Source organism: Natrix helvetica (assembly GCF_964273705.1).
Source record: "Natrix helvetica genome assembly, chromosome: 10".
NCBI classification, from domain to species: Eukaryota; Metazoa; Chordata; class Lepidosauria; order Squamata; family Natricidae; genus Natrix; species Natrix helvetica.
Window position 1 is genome coordinate 4,904,031 of NC_138561.1, and position 25,846 is coordinate 4,929,876.

Genomic DNA, 25,846 nt, shown 5'->3' on the forward strand with positions numbered 1-25,846 from the left:
ATCTCTCCAGAAGTCTGCATCTTCCTGGCTTCTCTTCTTCCCATGAAACCCCAAGGAAACGTACAGGATGTCAGCGTTCCAAATATCATCCAAAACTAAATCAGAGTTCAAGGCAAAGCTTTCTTCAAAGTTCCAATTTATTAAGAGAGACATGTTGGCTGACTTCCAACAATGACCTTACCTAGTAAGTGTAAAATATCAGCGAAGATGAAAATAGAGCCTTTGAGAAAAGAAGCCAATGACGAGACCCTTCTCTGTGAATCTTCCAAAGTGCAAAGGAATTTGGGAAGAAATTGGAAGATTTATAGCGCCTGGGAAGATGCAGGCGGAGGGGGCTGGAATGGCTAATTCCACAGATGTGCCAACATGTCTCTCTTAATAAATTGAAAGTTTGAGGAAAGTTCTGCCTTGGACTCTGATTTTATTTTGGATGATATTTGGAACACTGACACAGGGAGTCCTCGACTTACAACCCTTCATTTAGTGACTGTTCAAAGTAATAACAGCATTGAAAAAAGTGACTTATGACCGCTTTGCTTATTTACGACCATTGCAGCATTCCCATGCTGGTTATGAGGACACTGCAATAGGTGATTAAAGTTCACATGCTTGGCAACTGGCTCATATTTATGACGGGTTGCAATGTCCCGGGGTCATGTAATCACGTTTTGCAACAGGGAAGTCAGATTCACTTAACAATCGTGTAACTAATTTAACTACTACAGGGATTCACTTAACAACTGGGGCAAGAAAGGCTGTAAAATGAGACAAAACTTACTTAACAAATATCTTACCTAGCAACATGAATTTTGGGCTCAAGTGTGGTCGTAAGTCGAGGACTACCTGTATTAAGAATGGGTTATCCTGACTGTAGGTGCTTCCTCTAAGGGAGAGTTTCCCCATATAACGTCTTTGGAAATTTTTTCCCCTTTCCTCTCCAACAAATTAAATGCAGGATTTTCAAAGGATACCTGTGTATCTACCCCTAAACAATAAATCTTCATGAGGCAAGAAATGGGAGATGGGATTATAGGTTCCTCCATCACAATAGGCTTCAATCCATCTACATTTGTCTTATTCCAAGCTTTCATTGCTTACCTGATGTCCACTTCAGAGATTCTCCTGCACTGGTTGAATGAATTGGCCAGCAAGCAAATCCCATTGAATGAAAACACATTATCTCTGATGCTGCAAAAAATTGGGAGAAGAGGACAGAAGTAACAACACATGGGCTGGGTTTGCAACCATGCTTGGTCCACCACCATGATAGTTGATGAATTAACCTACTTATACAATACAATACAATACAATACAATAGCAGAGTTGGAAGGGACCTTGGAGGTCTTCTAGTCCAACCCCCTGCCTAGGCAGGAAACCCTACACCATTTCCGACAAATGGCTATCCAACATCTTCTTAAAGACTTCCAGTGTTGGGGCATTCACAACTTCTGGAGGCAACTTCTGTTCCACTGATTCATTGTTCTAACTGTCAGGAAATTTCTCCTCAGTTCTAAGTTGCTTCTCTCCTTGATTCGTTTCCACCCATTGCTTCTTGTCCTACCCTCAGGTGCCTTGGAGAATAGTTTGACTCCCTCTTCTTTGGGGCAACCCCTGAGATATTGGAAGACTGCTATCATGTCTCCCCTAGCCCTTCTTTTCCTTAAACTAGACGTACCCAGTTCCTGCAACCGTTCTTCATATGTTTTATCCTCCAGTCCCCTAATCCTCTTTGTTGCTCTTCTCTGCACTCTTTCTAGAGTCTCCACATCTTTTTTACATCGTGGCGACCAGAACTGAATGCAGTATTCCAAGTGTAGCCTTACCAAGGCATTATAAAGTGGTATTAATACTTCTCTTGGTTTACCCAATCTATTGAACTAAATGCTCTTAGTTTCTATAAAGTAAGCCAGGGATCTCCAAACTTTAAGACTTGTGGACTTCAACTCCAAGAATTCACCAGCCAGCAGGGAGTCAAAGTCCACAAAGTTGCCAAGTTTGAAAGCCCCTGCATTAAGCCATAGAAAATTAAGTTTACCCTCTTGTGCTAATGAAGATAGTAGATCTTTAACTTGTTCAATATTGCATCACTGTTGTATCTATTTGTACCAAATATGAGACTGCAGCTTATTTGGACTAAGGGATTTAGAGTTTTGAGAAAATGTGGATGAACCCACAAAATGGCTGCTGGGGGAATTTACCCTTTCACAAAATGGCTGCTGGAGGAATTTACCCTTTCACAAAATGGCTGCTGGGGGAATTTACCCATGCACAAAATGGCTGCTGGGGGAATTTACCCATGCACAAAATGGCTGCTGGGGGAATTTACCCGTTCACAAAATGGCTGCTGGGGGAATTTACCCTTTCACAAAATGGCTGCTGGAGGAATTTACCCTTTCACAAAATGGCTGCTGGGGGAATTTACCCATGCACAAAATGGCTGCTGGGGGAATTTACCCATGCACAAAATGGCTGCTGGGGGAATTTACCCGTTCACAAAATGGCTGCTGGGGGAATTTACCCTTTCACAAAATGGCTGCTGGAGGAATTTACCCCTTCACAAAATGGCTGCTGGGGGAATTTACCCTTTCACAAAATGGCTGCTGGGGGAATTTACCCTTTCACAAAATGGCTGCTGGAGGAATTTACCCATTCACAAAATGGCTGCTGGAGGAATTTACCCCTTCACAAAATGGCTGCTGGGGGAATTTACCCTTTCACAAAATGGCTGCTGGAGGAATTTACCCTTTCACAAAATGGCTGCTGGAGGAATTTACCCATGCACAAAATGGCTGCTGGGGGAATTTACTCATGCACAAAATGGCTGCTGGGGGAATTTACCCGTTCACAAAATGGCTGCTGGAGGAATTTACCCATTCACAAAATGGCTGCTGGGGGAATTTACCCTTTCACAAAATGGCTGCTGGGGGAATTTACCCATTCACAAAATGGCTGCTGGGGGAATTTACCCATGCACAAAATGGCTGCTGGGGGAATTTACCCTTTCACAAAATGGCTGCTGGAGGAATTTACCCCTTCACAAAATGGCTGCTGGGGGAATTTACCCATTCACAAAATGGCTGCTGGAGGAATTTACTCCTTCACAAAATGGCTGCTGGGGGAATTTACCCTTTCACAAAATGGCTGCTGGAGGAATTTACCCTTTCACAAAATGGCTGCTGGAGGAATTTACCCATGCACAAAATGGCTGCTGGGGGAATTTACTCATGCACAAAATGGCTGCTGGGGGAATTTACCCGTTCACAAAATGGCTGCTGGAGGAATTTACCCATTCACAAAATGGCTGCTGGGGGAATTTACCCTTTCACAAAATGGCTGCTGGAGGAATTTACCCATTCACAAAATGGCTGCTGGGGGAATTTACCCATTCACAAAATGGCTGCTGGAGGAATTTACCCATTCACAAAATGGCTGCTGGGGGAATTTACCCATTCACAAAATGGCTGCCGCAAGGGTCACAGCCAAGTAGAAAGTACCAATTTATGTGGATATCTTCTGCTATAGTTCTTATTTCTTCCACCCACGTTTCATTTTTTTCTGGGCAGATAGACACATATCTACAAAAAGCAGTGTAGTTCAGTTACCCACCATCTTAGAATAGAATAGAGTAGAGTAGAGTAGAGTAGAGTAGAGTAGAGTAGAATAGAATAGAATAGAATAGAATAGAATAGAATAGAATAGAATAGAATAGAATTCTTTATTGGCCAAGTGTGATTGGACACACAAGGAATTTGTCTTTGGTGCATATGCACTCAGTGTACATAAAAGAAAAGATACATTTGTCATGAAACATAAGATACAACACTTAATGATAGTCATAGGGTACAAATAAGCAATCAAATCATACTAGGAAACAATATAAATTGTAAGGATACAAGCAACAAAATTACAGTCCTGCAGTCATAAGTGGGAGGAGATGGGTGATAGGAATGATGAGAAGATTAATAGTAATAGTAATGCAAACTTAGTAAATAGTTTTACAGTGACGAGGGAATTATTTGTTTAGCAGAGGGATGGCGTTCAGGAAAAAACTGTTTTCTAAGAATGCAGTTGAACCTGGAATTTTTCTTGAAATTACAAGGGGTAGGGAAATGGGTACAGGTAGTCGACTTAAAACCACATTGAGCCCCAAATTTCTCTTGTTAAAAGAGACAGCTGTAAAGTGAATTTGCCCCATTTTATGACCTTTCTTAGGACAGTTGTTAAGTGAACCACTGCAGCTGTTAAGTTAGTAACATGGTTGTTAAGAGAATCTCACTTCCCCATTGACTTTGTCAGGTACATGCCAGTTGCCATGTGTCTGAATTTTGATCACATGATCATGGGGATACTGCAAAGGTTTGTAAATGTGAAAAACATTCCTAAAATCCCTTCTTCAGTGCCGCTGTAACTTCGAACCTTCACTAAATGAAACTGTTGTAAGTCAAGGACTACCTGTACCTTATTTTAGTTTCACAAATCCTTTTTTTTTAAACTTAAACATACAAAAATGAAGAGTGTGTGGAATCTGCTGTTGTCTTTTTAATGGGAATTGGCAGCTCTGTGCACCTACATTGGATTTCTCAGGCAGAAATCTATCGAGGCTCACCTTAAGAATCTTAAGTTGCTGAGATGGGACAGACACAACACCATCTGCTTAACATCTTCATCATTTAGTGAATTTCCAGAGAAACTAGACAGGGGAAAAGGAAAGTTTGAGATGCATCAGAAGAATAAAGTCTATCGTGACTACTGCATTTGTGGAGGAGAAATACTTTTGAAGGTTCAAAGAGCTGTTGAAATGGCCTCCATCAACATCAAGCTTTTGTGGTGATTTTGAGGAACATCTCATCAATGCTTCCATGACTGGTCAAACTCAGCATAGATCCAGTCGGTGTGACCCAGGGAGCTAAGCTTTTTTCAAACTGAACTGCTCCATAGAGAAAAGATTTGGAGGCAGCAATGGTTAAATCTTTCCCTCCTAAGCATCAAGCTTGAAAAAATATTGAAACTAGGCAGAACAAATGCTCTTACTAAATGCCATCATCAAGATTAAAATTTCAGGGAAGCTAACTTGGACCAAATCCATCTCATGAGCCACTGAATCCTTGCTCCATTTCCTATCAGATGCCAACTGGAAAATATTAATGACGAAAACTTGTGTTCTGCTTCTGAGTTATATTTTATAACCTTTCTGCCTTCAGAGTGCAGTATCCAATATTGCTAATAATGTTGACTAAAGACATTTACAGCAACAAGAGTAAAATAACCCATCCAAGCCATTGTGGATAGACACATACACACATACGGCTGTCCAATAGAATCAATTACAGGTAGTCCTCGAGTTACATCCACAATTGAGCCCCAGATTCATGTTGTTAAGTGAGAGACATTTGCTAAGAGAGTTTTGCCCCATTTTATGACTTTTCTAGCCACAGTTGTTAAGTGAATTACTGCATTTGTTAATAACATGGTTGTTAAGTGAATCTGGCTTCCCCATTGAAAGTTGTAAAAGGGGATCACATGATCCCATGTCATTGGAACATGTGAATCAGTTGCCAAGTGTCTGAATTTTGATCACATGGCCATAGGGATGTTGCAATGGTCACATTTTTCAGTGCCGTTGTAACTTGGAACAGTCACTCAATGAACTGCTGTAAGTTGAGGACTACCTGCAAAGTGTTAATGTCAACTCTCCATGTTGACATTCTACGCATACCGTCAGCGGAGCTGGATCTCTGATTACAGTAGCTGGTTTGAGATGGGTGTATTTATTGGGTAACGTGATTTATGACACAGACTGAGGAGAGGAAAGGAACAGGGGCAAAGTTCAGAAGCGGATAAACCGAGCAAAGAAATGGCTGCGAATCAATCTTGCCTAATGAATAATGCCTAATGAAGCTGTTAATAAATCACTGGTTTTTTGTATTATAACATTGGCTCGATTATTATGAATCAGTTACGGCATCATTAGGAAACTTTACGTTAACTTGGAATTATTACCAGGGGCTTTCAAAGCTTATATGTAACAATTCAGAAATTTTTGTCTCTTGCTTCTTTGTTACTGCAGTTAAATAATGTTGGATAAGAGGGTCAAAACAAATGAACTGCTGTAAAAGTAACAATGCCCAGCGATCATCTCAGCATGGGTTCTACGGGCAATGTAACAATATTTGGAATCATTTAGTGAGGTTAGATTTTTATCTGAGTTTAGATATTAAAGATGGAATAAATCTGAATGTCCTGAGAAATTAATAATTAATGGATCCATGTGTGGTGTGAAGATGTTCATCAACTTCCAATCACAATGGGGACCAGAATTTCTGTTGCTAAGCCAGATACTTATTAAGAGAATTGCTCCTGATTTTACGACCTTTTTGCCACGGTCACTCCAGCTGCTTTTGACCATGATCCTGGGGTTGCTGCAACAGTCATAAGTGCGAGGACATTGTAACTTCAAACAGTCATTGAATGAATAATTTCAAGAGCTTCTATATAAGCCATGGTGGCGCAGTTGTTAGAATGCAGTACTGCAGCTAACTCACTGCTCACTCCAGAGCAGGGGTGTCAAACTCGCGATGACATATTGCCATCATGTGACGTATTGCAACTTCCCCCTCCCCTTTGCTAAACCGGGGTGGGCGTGGTCTGCGCATGACACATCTGGCCCATGGGCTGTGAGTTTGACACCCCTGCTCCGGGGTTCGATCCTGACCAGCTCAAGGTTGACTCAGCCTTCCATCCTTCTGAAGTCAGTAAAATGAGGACCCAGATTGTTGGGGGAAAGAGACTGACTCTGTAAATCGTTTAGAGAGCGCTGTAAAGCGGTCTATAAGTCTAAGTGCTATTGCTAGTGCTATATAGTAAGTCTAATACAAGAAAAAAAAAAGCTATTCTACAGTCTTCATTTGTAGCTGTTGGTAACACATTAAAATGTGCAAATGGCCTGCCTCTCCTGCACTTCAGAATTTCAATTTGTTCCAATTCTGTAGTAATGCTGGAACTAATAGGCCGCCTGCTGAGTTAAAATTCCTCTTGGCAGGATAATCTGTATTTCTCGTTCATCTTTATCTCAAGTTGTCTGCCTCAGCAGAAAAAAACAACTCTTATCACAGCCTTCTCTGAAATCTGCATAAACCCTCTCAAAAAAAAAAAACCTGAAGATTTGGGCAGGTTTTAACTACATTTAGAAGAGGGTAGAAGAAGTTTTACATTCCCAGTCTTTCAAGGGGGGGGCAGGGGGGTTTGAAACAAGTTATTCCAACTTTAACGGAAGCTTTGAAACAGATATTCATGTGGCCAGTAAGGTCGGAGGAAACTGTTTTATAGATTTTCGTTTTTGCCTGAAAATAATGTAAAATGGTCGGCTTAAAACATTTCAGATTCAAATCATCCTGTGCAACAGCTTGCGTATGTTGGCACTGCTATTGTTCCTTTGGAGAAAGGTTTAACTTAACAACTGTGTCACTCACTTAACAACTGCAGTGATTCACTTAACAACTGTAGCAAGAAAGGTTGCAAAATGGAGCAAAATTCCCTTAACAACGGTCTAGCTTAGCAACAGAAATATTGGGCTCAATTTTGTTCCTAAGTAGAGGACTACCTATATACTTTGTTCATGCAAACTCAGTTCCGTTCTGGTTTAAATGTTGGGTAAAGATGTGTGCACATCTGTCACAAGCACTTACTTGATTTCTGCCAATCCAGAATATTTGGCGAGAATCTCAAAGAGGGAAGTCATGTCCAGCCTGATTGTGCAACCCTCCAGGCTGAAAGAGAGGATCACGTTCTGCATTGTAAAGATTTAAATCCAGAAAAGGTTGAACCCACCTCCCTTCTGATGTTTTCCCTCAATGCTTTTTCACCTTTCCTACAGGTTCCATAACAATATGGCAGCCCAAAATGAGGGGAAATGATTAATTTTTTTTCTTTTGTTTTGCAACTCTTTGAAGAGAGTTCTGTAAATAGATAGCTTCAAAAGATACTAGAAATGTTCGAGTAGAGTAGAGTAGAGTAGAATAGAATAGAATAGAATAGAATAGAATAGAATAGAATAGGAGTCTAGTGTACTGTAGTGTACTGTAAAGTAGAGTAGAGTAGAGTAGAGTAGAGTAGAGTAGAGTAGAGTAGAATATAGAATAGAATATAGAATAGAATATGGAATGGAATGGAATGGAATAGAATAGAATAGAATAGAATAGAATAGAATAGAATAGAATAGAATAGAATAGAATAGAATAGAATAGAGTTCTTTATTGGCCAAGTGTGAATGGACACACAAGGAATTTGTCTTTGGTGCATATGCTCTCAGTGTATATAAAAAGACAAGATACATTGCTCAAGAATCACAAGGTACAAACACTTAATGATAGTCATAGGGTACAAATAAGCAATCAGGAAATCATCAATATCAATATAAATCTTAAGGATATAAGCAACAAAGTTACAGTCCTGCAGTCATAAGTAGGAGGAGATGGGTGATAGGAACGATGAGAAGATTAATACTAATGCACACTTAGTAAATAGTTTGACAGTTTTGAGGGAAATATTTGTTTAGCAGAGTGATGGCATTTGGGAAAAAACTGTTTTTTGTGTCTAGTTGTTCTGGTGTGCAGTGCTTTATAGCGTCGTTTTTAGGGTAGGAGTTGAAACAATTTATGTCCAGGGTGTTGGGGCTGCCTTTCATGTCCCCGACAGGAGCTGGAGCAAAGGACAGAAACTCATCCCACCCCAGGGCAGCCCTTGGGTCTTGAACATAAGCTTGTTAACTTCCAATCCAGTGTCCTAACCACTCAAGCCACTGTGCTCCTAGGTATTCGGTCTTTTATTGCCAGGACTTTGGAACATTGAAAGGTTATGTTGTCCCCGTAGAGAATGGCAGACGGAGCACCACTGCTTTGGAGCTAGGAGCACCCAAAAAGATGAAAATACAACTTACTAAAAGCAACAGCTGCTCAGCTGCTTCCTGGCATGCTCGCTGGCCGGGCTATACCTTTGGAGGGCAAGAAACAAACTAGGTTACTTGAGTCAAGGACTTGATTAGGTTCTGTATTCTTCTTCTAGTGCAGACTGTATTCTAATTGAAGACTCACCTGTTTCGATTAGCTGGCCTGGCATAATTATAATTGTGACAACTGTTACCTCCTGGAAACATATTCTTACCTGGTTATTTATAGGGTACGGTTTTAAATTTAACTGATTTTAGGGTTTTTAGAACCATATTTATATTCTTCCGTACAGTTCTTTTAAATTTTTAACCTCCTCCTTATGTGTATTTATATCTGTATTTATATTTGTATTTGATACTTATTGCTCGTTATGTGGACTGTACACCGCCCCGAGTCCTTTTTGGGAGAGGGGGCGGTCTAGAAATGTGAAGAAAATAAAATAAATAAATAAGATGTGCTTATCAAGATAGCACTAACATTTCTTGTGGTTTAACTTCTGAAATGAAAAACTACGGCCCATCTTGTCCAGCACTGATGATATTACCTAGTGTTTTGACCCAGGCTTCCTTAGAAAGCAAAAGCAAAGTCTTAGTCCCGACAAAATCTCTTTTACAATACAATACAATAGTAGAGTTGGAAGGGACCTTGGAGGTCTTCTAGTCCAACCCCCTGCCTAGGCAGGAAACCCTATACCGTTCCAGACAAATGGCTATCCAACATCTTCTTAAAGACTTCCAGTGTTGGGGCATTCACAACTTTTGGAGGCAAGCTGTTCCACTGATTAATTGTCCTAACTGTCAGGAAGTTTCTCCTCAGTTCTAAGTTGCTTCTCTCCTTGATTAGTTTCCACCCATTGCTTCTTGTCCTGCCCTCAGGTGCCTTGGAGAATAGCTTGACTCCCTCTTCTTTGTGGCAACCCCACAAAGAAGAGGGAGTTTTATTTATGTGACCGTGAATTCCTTTCATTCACAGTCAGCAAGGCTTATCAAACAGTCTTTCAAAGGAATGTTTATCCAAACGCACCTTATCCCACTAGGACAGGGGTGTCCAAACTTGGGAACTTTAAGACTTGTGGACTTCAACTCCCAGAATTGCCCAGCCAAGTCCACAAGTCTTAAAGTTCCCAAGTTTGGACACCCCTGCGCTAGGATAAGGGTACCCAAACACAGAGCAAAACAAAACTTGGCACAGAGGTTCTCAGAAACAGAACTTTCCAGACCGAGGAACGAATTGTTTCCTGCAAAAGCCCACTTCCTGTTCGTTCCTCTTTTGTTTCCTCTGGAAGGGGCCAATCACCTCCAAAGTGTTCCTTTATTCCCAAGTCAACCCTGCTTTCTTAGTTGTTCTTGTCTCCAGACAGCTCTGCACAGTGGGAACAGGCTCCAGCTGTTCCTCTGCCTCGCTGCTGTCTAGCTCCTTCCCTCAACCCCCAGGACTGGCCCCTGTTCCTCCCCAACCTCCTCACTGTCCGACTCTGCTGCCAGCTCTGCGGACCACAAGACCTAGCTTGGGTAATGAAACAACTGCAAGAAAACAGCGAAGCTTAGAGAGCATCAAGGGCTCCGCACTTCAATCCTGAGCTACAACTATCCTCCTTTATTGATACCTTCTGAACTTGTGTTTCCCAATCTTTTTAGTTGGAGGTGCTAGGCACTGAACGGATAAACCTCTGCACTGCAGGCAAAACATCTGGATCTTCAGTGTTGGGTGATATCTCAAATGGTTGACCAACAAGCATCTTTATACCAAGATCGGAAGAAATCTGACAGCATCTTATTCAACGAACATGGTTTATTTATTGTGTGCCCCAAACTGATGTCTTTTAATAAAATGTATTAGTCAGTAAAGATGCTACCAGACTCTGTCTGATTTCAGGCTATCGTGGATCAAAAGAGCTCTCCTCCTATAATATTCAAAACTGGGGGCTATATTTCTTTTGGAATCCTTGTATATTTGTTTATTGCTTCTAGAATGTTCATAGGGCATAGAGGTGAGGCGGAACCATGTTCAGGAACGTAAAAGCAATTCCTTCCCTGAAAAAAAAATAATCCATAGCGGAGACCCATTTCTTTTTAAGTTTTATGTAGCTGCTGAGAGAACTATACTAGTACTTCCAAGAGTCACCAAAAAGGAATTTTTAAAAAAGTTATAACTGGTAGTCCTTAAGTTACAACCACAATGAAGCCCAAACATAGTGTTGCTTAAAGGAAAGATTTGTTAAGAGATGTTTACCCCCATTTTATGATATTTTGTTACCAGGGTTGTTAAGTGAATCACTGCAATTGCTAAGTTAGCAGCATAGTTGTTAAGTGAATCAGATCGCAAAAGGTGATCACATGACCCCGGGACACTGTGACCGTCATAAGCTTGCCTCCAGAAGTTGTGAATGCCCCAACACTGGAAGTCTTTAAGAAGATGTTGGATAGCCATCTGTCTGAAACGGTATAGGGTTTCCTGCCTAGGCAGGGGGTTGGACTAGAAGGCCTCCAAGGTCCCTTCCAACTCTACTATTGTATTATTGTATTATTGTATTGTTATTGTATAAGTATGAGTCAGTTAACAAGTGTCTGAATTTGGATCACGTGGGAATGCTGCAACAGTCGAAGTCTAAAAAATGGTCATAAGTCCCTTTTTTTAGTGCCCTTGAAACCCTAAATGGTCACTAAATGACTGTTGTAAGCCGAGGACTACCTGTACTTCAAAAAAAAACCCACCCCTGGGTGCTGATAGCAATGCAGAGGGTTTTTTTAAACATGGGTGGGGGAAAAAGTTGCTCCTGTCAAACAGTGGAGTTTAAATAGTAGTACAGTCCCTTGGTCCAACCTAGGGAAGGTCCATTGATTTTTAATTGAAATACTGGATCAGAAATGGGCAAATTTTGAAACCTGAATGCAAAATTGAATCCAGAGTTCCCACCTGTTAATCCATAATCAAGATAAATCCTTCCTGAAAAGAAAGATACATCAAAATGAAGACAATCCTCACCTGATATGTTCTCCAAAGCATAAGCGACATCTCTGGATGCTTCCCAAACTATAAGAGAATACGGAAACGCTATGAGTAAAGTGATTCCTAAATGAATGTAGCACCCCAGTTTCTCAAGTGAGATGAATTTGACTTTTCAACCAGGTTTTTTTCAATTGTGCAGCAACTTGATGTGATATCTCCACTCTGAGCCCATCTCCACAGATATGGGTTTAAGGTAGTTGTTGTCTTTGCTACGGACAAGCTTTGAAAAAGAATCCAATTCCAGCTAATTAATTTGCATAAATATCATTCCTACTCTTTTTGGCCAGTCTATTGTAAAATGCAGAAAGAGCTATAAATAAGGAGAAATGTTGCTGAAATATTGCAATATTTCTCTGACAATATTAAAAATGCACGGAATTCAAGTCCAAGAATTCTCCAGTCAGAATTCTGACTTAACATTCCTAAGGTTGAGATACACTCAGGGATGGGATTCAGCCAGTTCGCACCACTTCGGGAGAACTGGTTGTTACGTTTCTGAGCAGTTTGGTGAACTGGATGTTGGAAGAAATCATTAGGGCAGAGAACCGGTTGTTCAATTATTTGAATCCCGCCACTGGATACACTGCGACTGTGGTTAAAGGCCCTGTGGTAGAAACTGGGAGATGGGTGAATTCTACTCCCGTGTTCAGTTCAAAAGCCAACTGAGAAGTTAAGACCAGTCTATCTCAACCCTAGGAAGATGGCAAGGACAAAAAAGGTTGTCAAGAAAACTGGAAGGTCTACTCCAAGCTATGGTCTAGACCTGTGATGGTGAACCTATGCCACAGGGGGCACGGAGAGCTCTCTCTTCGGGCACGCCAGCCGTTGTCCAGCCCAGCTCCACCGTGTAAACACACGTGCCTCCCGCCAGCTAGCTGGTCTTTGGGTCTCTGCCGTGTATACATGGGGGGGCGGGGTGCATGAGGGGACACATGCACGCATGCGGGAGCAGGATGCATGCACAGGGGGCACTGCGCGAGGCCCCAAAATGCGCTCAATTTTGGGCCTGGAAAGCCTCCTGCACCAACATGGAAGCCAAAAATGGGAGAGCTGGGTGGGGCACATGTGCGAGGGGGAATTGCAGGCACGTGCGCGGGGATCGTGTGCGGGGGCAGGGCATGTCACACACACACATTGCATTATGGGTGTAGGCACGTGCGTACACTTTTGGCATGTGACGACCAAAAGGTTAGCCATCACTGGTCTAGATCTTGGGTGTCAAACTCGATTGTGTCATGTGACGTATCGCAACATATCATGATATTTTTTGCCTTTGCAGAGCCAGGGTGGGCCTGCATAGGATGTATCCAGCCCGCGAGCTGCCAGTATAACAACCTTGGTCTACACTGACCTGAAGGCATAAAACAGGCACACAAACAAACAAGAAACCTTCAAACCCAAATCATCCAGTTGCATTAGAACAGGGGCAGCAAACTGCGGCTTTGGAGCCGCATGTGGCTCTTTCCTCCCTCTGCTGCGGCTCCGTCACCGGTCGGCACCACAATTTTGAGAGGAGCTTCCGGTGGGGGGGTGGGAGAGAAGCACAGTGCGCCAGGAGGAGACTCTATGGCAAGGGGAGAGTTTTCCAGTTGTCTCCACAATTGATAGGGCTTTTGGTTATGACAGGTAGAGAAAAAAGGACACCGCGCTAGGAGGAGACTCTATGGTGGGGGAACTGAACTTCCGGTCAGCTCCAGAATTGAACGGGGGGCTTCCGGTTAGGACCTTTGTGGCTCCCGGTGTTTTCTTCTCTGTGGGAAACGGGTCCAAATGGTTCTTTGAGTATTCAGGGGTTTGCAGACCCCTGCATTAGAACACAATTTCCTCCAGTCCCAACCATTCAAGAGATTTGCCCCTGGAGATAAAGACTTCTGTTGATAAAGATGTAGTACGAGAGACTGGACCAAAGACTGCAAACCTGTTGGATTGAGAAGGTCAATGGTGAAGAACTGGGTTGTTGTTTTTTTACATACCCTAAATGGACTGAAGTGATATGTTCTACGCCGGAGAAGAATTCTAGCAAGGAAATGACACCATCCGGCGACATTTGGTTATTATCCAGACTGGAAGGAAAGAGAACAGAAATGGTCACTGCCAGGAACACAAATATGATTACAATGTATACAGAAGCTAATCTGACCGCAGAGAATTCCTTTCATGGTATTCAAAGCACCTTGTGCTAGCTACTTGGTATTGGTACGTGAGGGTAAAAAATAATAATTAATGCATAAATTAAATAGGCTGATATTTTATATGCTGTAATGCTGCTCACTTTCAGTTCTCTCTCTCTCTCCTCTCTCTCTCCCTCTCCCTCCCTCCCTCCCTCCCTCTCTCTCTCTCTCTCTCTCTCTCTCACACACACACACACACATCAGGAGCATACAAAATAATGGCTTTGAAAGTACGGAGCCTGAAAATGTGTGTGGATTCAATTCCGAATATGCCCCAGGAGGCATGCTGAAGTCCAGACATCTTCAAGTTCCCAACAAAATTATTAATACAAAATATAAAAATAGCACTTAACAAAAAGTGTAAGTTCCCATCATCAAAAAGTGGTGCACTCCAAACAATGTCTACAACGAGAACTAAGGTAGGTCAGGATTATTTAAGAGCTGTCTGAGGATACATATCTTTACAGATATCACTAATTAAAGAGAAACCTTTACTTACATTAAAGAATTCAAATTCTTCAGATTTTGGATGGAATTCATTATCTTCAGAACTCCCGAGTCCCCGAAAGAATTATTTGACAAACTGATGACAGGAGAAAGAAAAGAATGCAAAGAAGAGATTACTAATCCAGTGTGCATATTTATCTTCTGTTATTGCACATTTTACTTTGGACTGTGAATTTAATTGAGGCAATATTTTAATTTTATTGATTTGGGCACAGAACCCAATGGAAGATTTCAAAATATTTAGACGCATCCAGAAGTGGGTTGCTAATTTTTTTTATTACCAGTTTCAGGCATGCTCCCATGCGACACTTCTGCGCATGTGAAGAAGCATCCAGGCAGGTGGGAGAAGCTTCCCACCGCCACTACTAACAGTTCATCTGATCCAGGGCCAAACCGGGAGCAATCCACCTCTGGATGCATCCCAATGTACCTTCTCCAAAATGGAAGCTTCTGGAACACTAACATAAATATATTGATGCAGACATCCAAAATTTCAAAGTGATCCCAAGCTCGGGACATTCACATCAATTGACAAGAATGAATACTCATTCTACTTCTAATTCACTGCTGCAACGTCTCAGAGCTAAGCACAAGTTCTTGAGATCTTCATCATGAAAATGATTACCTGCCAAGCTAATAAAGAAGGAAAATCACCATTCAAGTGTTGATTAAGCCAGGTAAGTCTAAAACTTCTTACGCTAGGTTCACGCAACATAGTAAACCCTAAACCTGGTTCAGAAATTTTTTAGATTCTTAATGGTGTTCCTCAGAACCAGTGACACATACAATGCTCTTTTTTCTCCAAGCATCTAGAGGATCAAACTAAGTAGATACAATACAATAGTAGAGTTGGAAGGGACCTTGGAGGTCTTCTAGTCCAACCCCCTGCCTAGGCAGGAAACCCTATACCGTTTCAGACAAATGGCTATCCAACATCTTCTTAAAGACTTCCAGTGTTGGGGCATTCACAACTTCTGGAGGCAAGCTTCTAGATATTAACAAAGTGATTTTAACAAGCTTCTAGATATTAACAAAGTGATTGTACCATATTTCCTTTGACGTCAGCTCCATCCGTTGACTTTGGTTTAACTGGACATCATGATAACTGTAATTCCTGTAGCAAAGGCAAATGACAAAATAGTATACAATGGGTACAAGGAACCAGCAACAGAAGTCCAGCAATGTGATTGGTCAAATGTGGCTAGAAATGGACTATACGGTAAAGGACAGAGAGAATGGCCTTGAAGGTCAACAAGAAGACCCACTACCAAGGCCATGGTGTCATCAAAGGAGGCTGGCCAAGAAAGAAACTTGAGGAAACATCTCAGATAAGTTAACATGAAGATAAATTGAGGGAGGGGGAAGCACACTGAAGTTTGTAAAGTTCTGTCACTATAGGTTATCCATAAAAATAGTCCTAATCTACATGTCATAGTCTGGTGTCAGGTATGAAGAATCAAGACCACACATTAAGTTTCAGTTAAGATGTATCACAAATCACATTTTTTGCCTACTCTAGTCAGCTAAGGGTCAGCACCAGGGGTGGGATCCTACCGGTTTAACAACCGGTTCGCTGAGCGCATGCGCGCCTGAAGTGCCCGATGCATGTTGCACATCTGTGCACAGTTCACAGGAAAACAGCTGAGGCGCAACAATCCATTCTGCTGCACCTATCAGCTGGGCTAAAAACCAAGGAAATATATGTAGGTAGAGCCCAGGGACAGGTGGTTGGGCGTGCCTGAAGGTCAGAGCGAACCGGTTCATTCCCAGCTGATCTTCGGAGCTACCTGTTTGCCCGAACTGGGACAAACCGGTAGAATCCCACCCTGATCAGCACTGAATTGATGCTAGATAAGAATCAATGGAATTCAAAAGGAGTTAGGCCATTTCCAGCATCGTACTGACTGCAGGCTGATAACGCGCTTGACTCTGCCTGCTCTTCTCCAACATTTGGTCTTCCTTGAAGGTCTGACGCATACCTTGACTGAGTGGCATCAGGGGCCCCTTTATTCACAAAGGTCAAAACTGCAATTTGTTGATCGATACTAGAGAGAAGAGAAAGAGTTGTGCAAGGTCGTGCCTTTTTTTTAAAATACAATTTTTAATTTTTTTTTGTTCTCTTACATACCATTTTAACTATACATTCACACAATTGTCCTTCATCTTTACATCTGTCATTCTTATACCTTTGTTGTTTAATAGGTTATAATATACAGTTTGGGTTGCTTTATTCACCATCCCTTCCGCCTGTTGTAACACCACCTTATTTTCTCTTACTTTTCTCCCTCCCTCCCTTCTCTACTTCCTTCCTTTCTCCTCTCCTTCCCCTTCCTTCTTCCCTTACCTTTCTCCTATTCTTCCTCTTCCCCTTCCTACCCTCTCTCCTTCTCTTTCTCTCCCTTCCACCCTCCTCTCCTTACCTTTCTTCCTTCCTCCTCTCCTTCCTCCTCCCCTTCCCCTTCCTTCTTCCCTTACCTCTCCCCTACCCCTACTCTTCCCCTTCCTACCCTCTCTCCTTGTCTTTCACTCCCTTCCACCTTCCTCTCCTTACTTCTTCCTTCCACCCTCCTCTCCTTCCCCTTCCTTCTTCCCTTACCTCTCTCCTACTCCTATTCTTCCTCTTCCCCTTCCTACCCTCTCTCCTTCTCTTTCTCACCCTTCCTTCCTTCTCTCCTTACCTCTTTCTTCTTCCCTTACCTCTCCCGTACTCCTATTCTTCCTCTTCCCCTTCCTACCCTCTCTCCTACTCTTTCTCTCCCTTCCATCCTCCTCTCCTTACTTCTTACTTCTTTCCTCCTCTCCTTCCCCTTCCCTTACCTCTCTCCTACTCCTATTCTTCCTCTTCCCCTTCCTACCCTCTCTCCTACTCTTTCTCTCCCTTCCATCCTCCTCTCCTTACTTCTTCCTTCTTTCCTCCTCTCCTTCCCCTTCCTTCTTCCCTTACCTCTCTCCTACTCCTATTCTTCCTCTTCCCCTTCCTACCCTCTCTCCTTCTCTTTCTCTCCCTTCCTTCCTTCTCTCCTTACCTCTTTCTTCTTCCCTTACCTCTCCCCTACTCCTACTCTTCCTCTTCCCCTTCCTACCCTCTCTCCTACTCTTTCTCTTCCTTCCATCCTCCTCTCCTTATCTCTTTCTTCTTTCCCCCCTTTAAGATCATGCCTTGATGCTAAAGTTGACCAAAGGTCTGCAGGAAATACCCTAAGAAATTATGCACGAACACACTGTTCCATGCGCCTCCATTTCCCGTGGTGAGAAGTTCCAGAAGCCCAGTGCCCATTCAGATTTCATTCCCTTTGAAGCAGGCTATTCTATACAGGTAGTCCTCTACTTACAACTGTTTGCTTAATGACCATTCAAAGTTACAATGGCAATCAAGCTAATGAATCACAACCTGGCCTTGCAGTTACGACCATCATATCATCCTTAGTCATGTGTGAGTGCATGGCAACTGACGGTTGCATTGTCCAGGGATCATGCGATCACCATTTGTGACCTTCCCAGCGAGCTTCCAACAAGCAGTCAATGGGAGAAGCTGGATTTAATGACTGCATGATTCATTTAATGACTACATGATTCACTTAACAATTGCAGTGATTCACTTAGCAACCATGGCAAAAAGGTTGCAAAATTTTGTGTGATTCACTTAACAGCCATTTTGTTTGACAATTGGTCAAGGACTACCTGCATTTGATTTAGAAATAAATTGATTCTGCATAAGTGCAAACGTGCAATTCAAACTTTTCCAGAGAGCATTCGACCAATCAAAAGTGGGCACATATAATAAAGCTAAAATGCTTCTCCTGCTCAACCTTCAGCCCAAAATTATAACAACAGCCACTTCTCTTCAAAATTGAATTGTCCTTGTCTTGATTAGCCCCAGGCATACCTGGCTTCCAGCTTCACAACATTTGGGCAAAGATTCACCAAGTCCAGGAGATAAAAAATGCTCTTCAGCGAGAGCTGGTTGTTGCTTAAACTGCAGGAAACCAAATCACATCACAAGAAAGAGAGATTGTTAGAAAACAGCTATAACAATAAATGCCACATTAATATTAACTGGTGGCTTGGTGCAGAGGTGTCCTTGGCCACTCTTAAGACGTGTGGATTTCAACTCTCTGCATGGCTGACTGGGGAATTCTGGGGAAATGAGCAATTTTTATTTCAAGACAGATGAGCAACTGCAATGTATGGGCTGTGTATCTCTGAGTTTGTTGTTGTTTGGGGAGGTGGTGACTCTGTCTCGTCTTGCCATCTGTGTCCACTAGCCCATGCAACCTTCTGGATAAAGTTTTTTGAGATTCTTCCTAGGGCTGAGAAAAAATAACTGGCTCAAGGCCACCCAGCTGTGCCTCTAAACTCATGGCAGGCAAAATTCAGTTTGAATGTACTTTAGAACGCAAAAAAAAATCAATTGGTGGTCCTTGACTTACAATCACAATTGGAGCCAGGTTTTCCATTGATAAGCATGATGGTTATTAAGTGAGTCACACCCAATTCTATGTCTTTTCCCACAGTTGTTAAGCAGATCACTGCAGTTGTTAAGTGGACTGTGTGTTTGTTAAGCCTATCTGGCTTCTCCCATTAACTTTGCTTGTGAGAAGTCAGCTGGAAGATGCCAAATGGTGATTGCATGAATCTGGGACACGATAACCACTGTAAATACATGTTGGTTGCCTAGCAACTGAATTTTGAACACTTCACCATAGGGATGCTGTGATGGTGATAAGCACAAGGACTTGTCGTAAGTCACTTTTTTTTCAGTGCCATTGCAACTCTAAGCAGTTGCTAAACAAATGGTTGTAAGTCAAGGACTGCCCATGTTAGGAATCAAATAGCCAATAACACTTAGACTTGCATACCGTTTCACAGTGCAATCTCTCTAAACGGTTTACAGAGTCAGTATATTGTCCCCCAACAATCTGGGTCCTCATTTTACTGACCTCAGAAGGTTGGAAGGCTAAATCAACCGTGAGCCAGTGAGAATCGAACTCCCGAACTGCTGGCAGTCGGCAATCAGCAGAATTAGCCTGCAATACTGCATTCTAACCACTGCGCCACCACCGCTCTTGCAATCAAAATGCATTTTCATATTAAATGAAAAAGGCCTATTTTCAGACTTACTTCAGAGGACCAGAAATGCACATCTGGGACATCACAGTCATAAGTATTCTGCATCCTTCGTCACCAAGCTGGTTATCTGATAAACTGACACATTTCGTCAAGTTAGTAATAGATCGAAACACCTCTTTCTGCTCACAGGTATTTGGAAAGAACGGCTACCTACTTGATTTCAGACAGGTGGGAACAGTTCTGGAGAATGTCTACCAACTCCTCTGCCCTCTGTGGATCTAATTGGCAATCTTGCAATCTAAACACCACAAGAGGAAAGCAGCAATCATGAATAAATGTTTAGTTGACTCCATTCATCATTTTTATCTCTGTTTGTGGCACATGAACTCTTGCAAGCTCATTAACATTATTCCTTATGCCCTATGATTGTTGCCAATGTGGGAAGACATGAACTCAAGCTGACTAACACAACAGCTAAGTCATGGCTTAACAGAATATCAGAGCTGGAAGGGACCTTGGGGGTCTTCTAGTCCAACCCTCTGTTCAAGCAGGAAACCTTATACCATTCCAGAGAAATGGTTGTCTAATCTCTTCTTAAAAACATCCAATGTTGGAGCACACACAGCATCCAGAGATAAGCCATTCGACTGATCGTTCTCACTGTCAGGAAATTCCTCCTTGCTTTTAGGGCGGATCTTTCTTTGATAAATTCCCATGCATTACTTTTTGTCTTGCCTTCAGGTACTTTGGAGAATAAGTTGTCCCCCTTTTCTTTGTGAGGCCTCTCACATTTTGAAAGACTGCTAATATCACCCCTAGTCCTTCTCTTCGTTAGACTGGACATATGCTTGTCTAATATTGCTTTATTGAATCAACCACAAGTGGATAAAATCACAGATTGGTTTAATACAATTCTCCGATACGGTGCCCTACAAACATGTTTGTCATCATCTAGCTAGCAAGCCAACAGATCTGTTAAGGCATAAAGTTAGAAGAGGATTTGTGAGAGCTACAAAAATATTGACGCCGCTTAATATCGGTGTTGGGAAAGGCTCCTAAGAATACCATGCACAACAAAAAGAAAACAAACGGATGGATTGTTGAACAAATCAACCCAGAGTTGTCACTTGAGGCACAAATGGCCAAGCTCCAATGATGCTACTTCAGATACATTTTGCAAAGACGCAGGTCTCTGGAGAAGGCTCTGATGCCGGAAAAGGTGGAAGGAAAGAAAAGAAGATAGAAGATAGAAGATAGAAGAGCAACATTGGATGGGATCTTGGAAATCTTCTAGTTCAATCCCCTGCTTGAGCAGGAGACCCTATACCAGTGATGGCGAACATTTTCTTATGGCATGCCAAAAATGCACATGCATGCCCACTCAATCCTCCCTGCCCACCTGTGCATGCATGCGTGACCCCCTGTGCATGCACATTTGACCTGCCCCCCATACATGCATGCATGACCCCCCCTGTGCATGCATGCACGACCCCTCCCCAGGTTCCGGGGGCTTTCCTGAAGCCAGGGGAGGACAAAATTGGCTTCCCCTGGCCCTCTGGAAGGGAGAAAAATCAGCTGGCCAGTCCATGTATGCACGCCAGAGCTGACAGCTGGCGTGCCACCAAATATGGCTCTGTGTGCCACATGTGGCACATGTGCCATAGGTTTGCCATCACGGCCCTATACCATTCCAGACCAATGGCTGTCCAATCTCCTCTTTAAAACCTCCAGTGATGAAGCTCCCACAACTTCTTGAGGTGAGCTGTTCCACTGGTTAATTGTTCTCACCATTAGGAAATTTCTCTTTAGTTTTAGGTTGCTTGTCTCCTTGATTAGTTCCCATTTATTGTGCCTTGTCTTGCCTTCTAGCACCTTGAAAAATAGGTTCACTCCTTCTTCTTTATGGTAGCCCCTCAAATATTGAAATCTTGCTAGCATCATTTGTTTGGGATGGTATGGGGGGGGGGCAGAGGGTTGGACTAGAAAACCTCCAATGTCCCGTCCAAGCCTCTGATTTTGGATGATCAGCAGCAAGGGGGATGGAGTCAGTTACAGCAACAATGGGACCAATTTAGGGACTAGTCATCATGGAGAATCATCTATCAATGTGAACACTGGGAGTGGAGAACAGCAATAAATATTCCAATATAATACAATACAATACAATAGCAGAGTTGGAAGGGACCTTGGAGGTCTTCTAGTCCAACCCCCTGCCTAGGCAGGAAACCCTATACCGTTTCAGACAAATGGCTATCCAGCATCTTCTTAAAGACTTCCAGTGTTGGGGCTTTCACAACTTCTGGAGGCAACTTCTGTTCCACTGATTAATTGTTCTAACTGTCAGGAAATTTCTCCTCAGTTCTAAGTTGCTTCTCTCCTTGATTAGTTTCCACCCATTGCTTCTTGTTCTACACTCAGTTGCCTTGGAGAACAGTTTGACTCCCTCTTCTTTGTGGCAACCCCTGAGATATTGAAACACTGCTATCATGTCTCCCCTAGTCCTTCTTTCTCTTAAGCTAAACATCCCCAGTTCCTGCAACCGTTCTTCATATGTTTTAGTCTCCAGTCCCCTAATCCTCTTTGTTGCTCTTCTCTGGACTCTTTCTAGAAGTCTCCACATCTTTTCTACATCGTGGCGACCAAAACTGAATGCAGGATTCCAAGTGTGGCCTTCTCAAGGCCTTATAAAGTGGTATTAACACTTCACCTGATCTTGATTCTCTCCCTCTGTTGATGCAGCCTAGAACTGTGTTGGCTTTTTTGGCAGCTGCTGCACATGGCTGGCTCATATTTAAATGGTTGTCCATGAGGACTCCAAGGTCCCTTTCACAGTTACTACTATTGAGCAAGGTACCACCTATACTGTACCTGTGCATTTCGTTTTTGTTGCCTAAATGTAGAACCTTACTCTTTAATACATCCAATTTAATACATCCAATTTAATACATCCAATTTAATACATCCAATATAAATAAATATTCCAATATATTTCTATTTCACGGGAATTTCAGAATAGGGCTATAGTTTATAGGACTATACCAGGGGTGTCCAAACTTGGGAACTTTAAGACTTGTGGACTTCAACTCCCAGAATTCCCCAGCCAGCCATGCTGTCTGGGGAATTCTGGGAGTTGAAGTCCACAAGTCTTAAAGTTCCCAAGTTTGGACACCCCTGGACTATACATATTTCAAGAATAATCCAGAAATGTATTTTGAATCTAGTACAAGTACAGAACTAGGACTTTTCTATTGCTGTTCTCAAGTTTTCACAGGAATCTTTTTCAGATATTTAATTGAATAGCTAGAACAGCGAAGGGCTGTACAGATAGTCCTTCGCTTACAACAATTCATTTAGCGACGGTTTGATGTTACAACGGCACTGAAATAAGGGACTGATGACCATTTTTCACACTTAGGACCTTCGCAGCATTCCCATGCTCGTGTGATCAAAATTCAAATGTTTTGGCAACCGGTTCATCCTTATGACCGTTGCTTTTGTACCAAGGTCAGGTGATTTTGGCAAGCAAAATCAACGGGGCAGCCAGATTCACTTAACAACGGTGTTACTAACTTATCCCCTGCCATGGTTCCCTTGACACCTGTGGCAAGAAAGGTGGTAAAATGGGGGCAAAACTCACTAAACCAAATGTCGCACTTAACAACAGACATGTGTTGCACTCAATTGTGGCTGTAGGTCTAGGACTGCCTGTACAATGAGTAAGGACACATAGTTATTATAGCTATGTGTCCTTACTCATAGTTATTCTAGCTAATTGTTTGAAGAGAGCTGGCCACTATACAATACAATACAATACAATAGTAGAGTTGGAAGGGACCTTGGAGGTCTTCTAGTCCAACCCCCTGCCTAGGCAGGAAACCCTATACCGTTTCAGACAAATAGCTATCCAACATCTTCTTAAAGACTTCCAGTGTTGGGGCATTCACAACTTCTGGAGGCAACTTCTGTTCCACTGATTAATTGTCCTGTCAGGAAATTTCTCCTCAGTTCTAAGTTGCTTCTCTCCTTGATTAGTTTCCACCCATTGCTTCTTGTTCTACCCTCAGGTGCCTTGGAGAATAGTTTGACTCCCTCTTCTTTGTGGCAACTCCTGAGATATTGGAAGACTGCTATCATGTCTCCCCTAGTCCTTCTTTTCATTCTTTTCATACCCAATTCCTGCAACTGTTCTTCATATGTTTTAGCCTCCAGTCCCCTAATCCTCTTTGTTGCTCTTCTCTGCACTCTTTCTAGAGCCTCCACATCTTTTCTATATCGAGGCAACCAAAACTGAATGCAGTATTCCAAGTGTGGCCTTACCAAGGCCTTATGAAGTGGTATTAACACTTCACCTGATCTTGATTCTCTCCCTCTGTTGATGCAGCCTAGAACTGTGTTGGCTTTTTTGGCAGCTGCTGGGTGCACTCCCAGAACCTCACTAGGTGAGGTAACCTAAGCTGTGATTGATTGCTATGACGGGGACTTTTCTTCTTTCCCGCGTTTTTTCTGTGTGAGGATCTACCTCAGGATGCTCCTGTTGTGTTGATTTATCTAATACAATACAATACAATACAATACAATACAATACAATAGCAGAGTTGGAAGGGACCTTAGAGGTCTTCTAGTCCAACCCCCTGCCCAGGCAGGAAACCCTATACCGTTTCAGGCAAATATAATGGTGCTCCCGTTTGCCCCACTATCTAGTTTGCATTATATACAGTGGCAAAATACATTTATTGATATAAAACTACCAACGTGTGTCAGCGTCTCCAATTATTTGGACACTGACTGTGCATTTCCCCGACAAATCTCTCAAAATGCATCTGTCTGGCAAATTGCATTAATTCTTAGGGGTGCTGAGTTCCTTAAAACAACTGCAACTTTTGAATGGAAACCTGAAATTTAATCAGCTGCTTTAATGATCTGAAGTCACTTTTCTGAATTTTTTTTCAAAGATGTACATGCCGTGTTGTTTGGGCTGCCTTTTCATAAAATGCTAAATTAAAAATCATCTGCATGCATTATTGTTATAAATATGATGCATTAGAACTTTATTGTATTCTCAAATAATTTTAAGGTATAAAGTCTCTCTCATTCCCCCCCCCCCCCCCCACAAATGCTGGGAATATCTTCATGTAATTTTCCAAGGCACCTGAGGGTAGAACAAGAAGCAATGGGTGGAAACTAATGAAGGAGAGAAGCAACTTAGAACTGAGGAGGAATTTCCTGACAGTTAGAACAATTAATCAGTGGAACAGAAGTTGCCTCCAGAAGTTGTGAATGCCCCAACACTGGAAGTCTTTAAGAAGATGTTGGAGAGCCATTTGTCTGAAACGGTATTGTATTGTATTGTATAATAAAGCCCCTGTGTTTGTTATTTAAAACAAACTTCATTGTTTGTTAATTAATTGTTAATTAAAAACACGCACAAATCTAAAAATACTACTTTGATAAACATTTTTTTTAAATGTGCCACCGATAAATTCTGACATACAGAGATACTTACTGTAAAATTAAACTTCTGGGTTGAGGAGCAATTTCTTCTTCATTAATTCCCACATCTTTTAATCTGAAACCATGACATACAGTCAATATGAATTGATTGAGATTTGATTGAGACTATAGATAATAATATACAAAGATTTTGGCCTTAAATTGGGGGGGGACTTCTTTTTATGTCATGAAAACAAATAGATATACTCTTATTAATGTTATACTGACCATTACTTGTATGACTTCGGTCATTATCTGTCCATTTATAGGTTTTGTGTTACCTTTTTTGAAAGTACATCTCTATTTTAAGTAAAGATAAACTGAAATGCACCCACGCACACAATGCAAAAAACCATAACTAGTTCAATTGAGGCTTTCAAAATATCCCAGAAAATCATTGGGATTTAAATTAATCCTAAATCCTACTTTTTTTTTCTCAATTTGGAAAATAAACTTCTGTCCCCTTAAAACCTTTTTCCTTTGGTCTGCCCAATGTTGCAATTTCTGTCTTTTGGACTTCTTTAAATATAGAGTAGTATAGAGCTGGAAGGGATCTTAGAGGTCTTCTAGTCCAGCCTCCTGCTCAAGCAGGAGAACCTATGCTAATTCAGATAAGTGACTGTCTAGTCTCTTCTTAATGTAATGGAGGTTAAA

General features: G+C 42.0%; 1 protein-coding gene across 4 annotated transcripts in view; it reads right to left on the bottom strand.

Annotated features, from left to right (window-relative positions):
• Positions 1-25,846, bottom strand: part of NLRC5 (NLR family CARD domain containing 5) — a 92,131-nt gene that overhangs the window by 43,125 nt on the left and 23,160 nt on the right. For 3 of the 4 annotated variants that reach the window (XM_081963327.1, XM_081963325.1, XM_081963326.1), the window contains 12 exons: positions 25,206-25,268; positions 19,917-20,000; positions 19,754-19,837; positions 18,519-18,608; positions 16,612-16,677; positions 15,678-15,746; positions 14,625-14,708; positions 13,928-14,017; positions 11,931-11,978; positions 7,686-7,766; positions 4,607-4,690; positions 1,099-1,188 (listed from right to left, as the gene is read on the bottom strand). In XM_081963327.1, coding sequence (XP_081819453.1) covers positions 1,099-1,188; positions 4,607-4,690; positions 7,686-7,766; positions 11,931-11,978; positions 13,928-14,017; positions 14,625-14,708; positions 15,678-15,746; positions 16,612-16,677; positions 18,519-18,608; positions 19,754-19,837; positions 19,917-20,000; positions 25,206-25,268 — 933 coding nt within the window. The remainder of the gene's footprint in view (positions 1-1,098; positions 1,189-4,606; positions 4,691-7,685; positions 7,767-11,930; positions 11,979-13,927; positions 14,018-14,624; positions 14,709-15,677; positions 15,747-16,611; positions 16,678-18,518; positions 18,609-19,753; positions 19,838-19,916; positions 20,001-25,205; positions 25,269-25,846) is intronic. The other variant, XM_081963328.1, reaches the window with a different exon arrangement.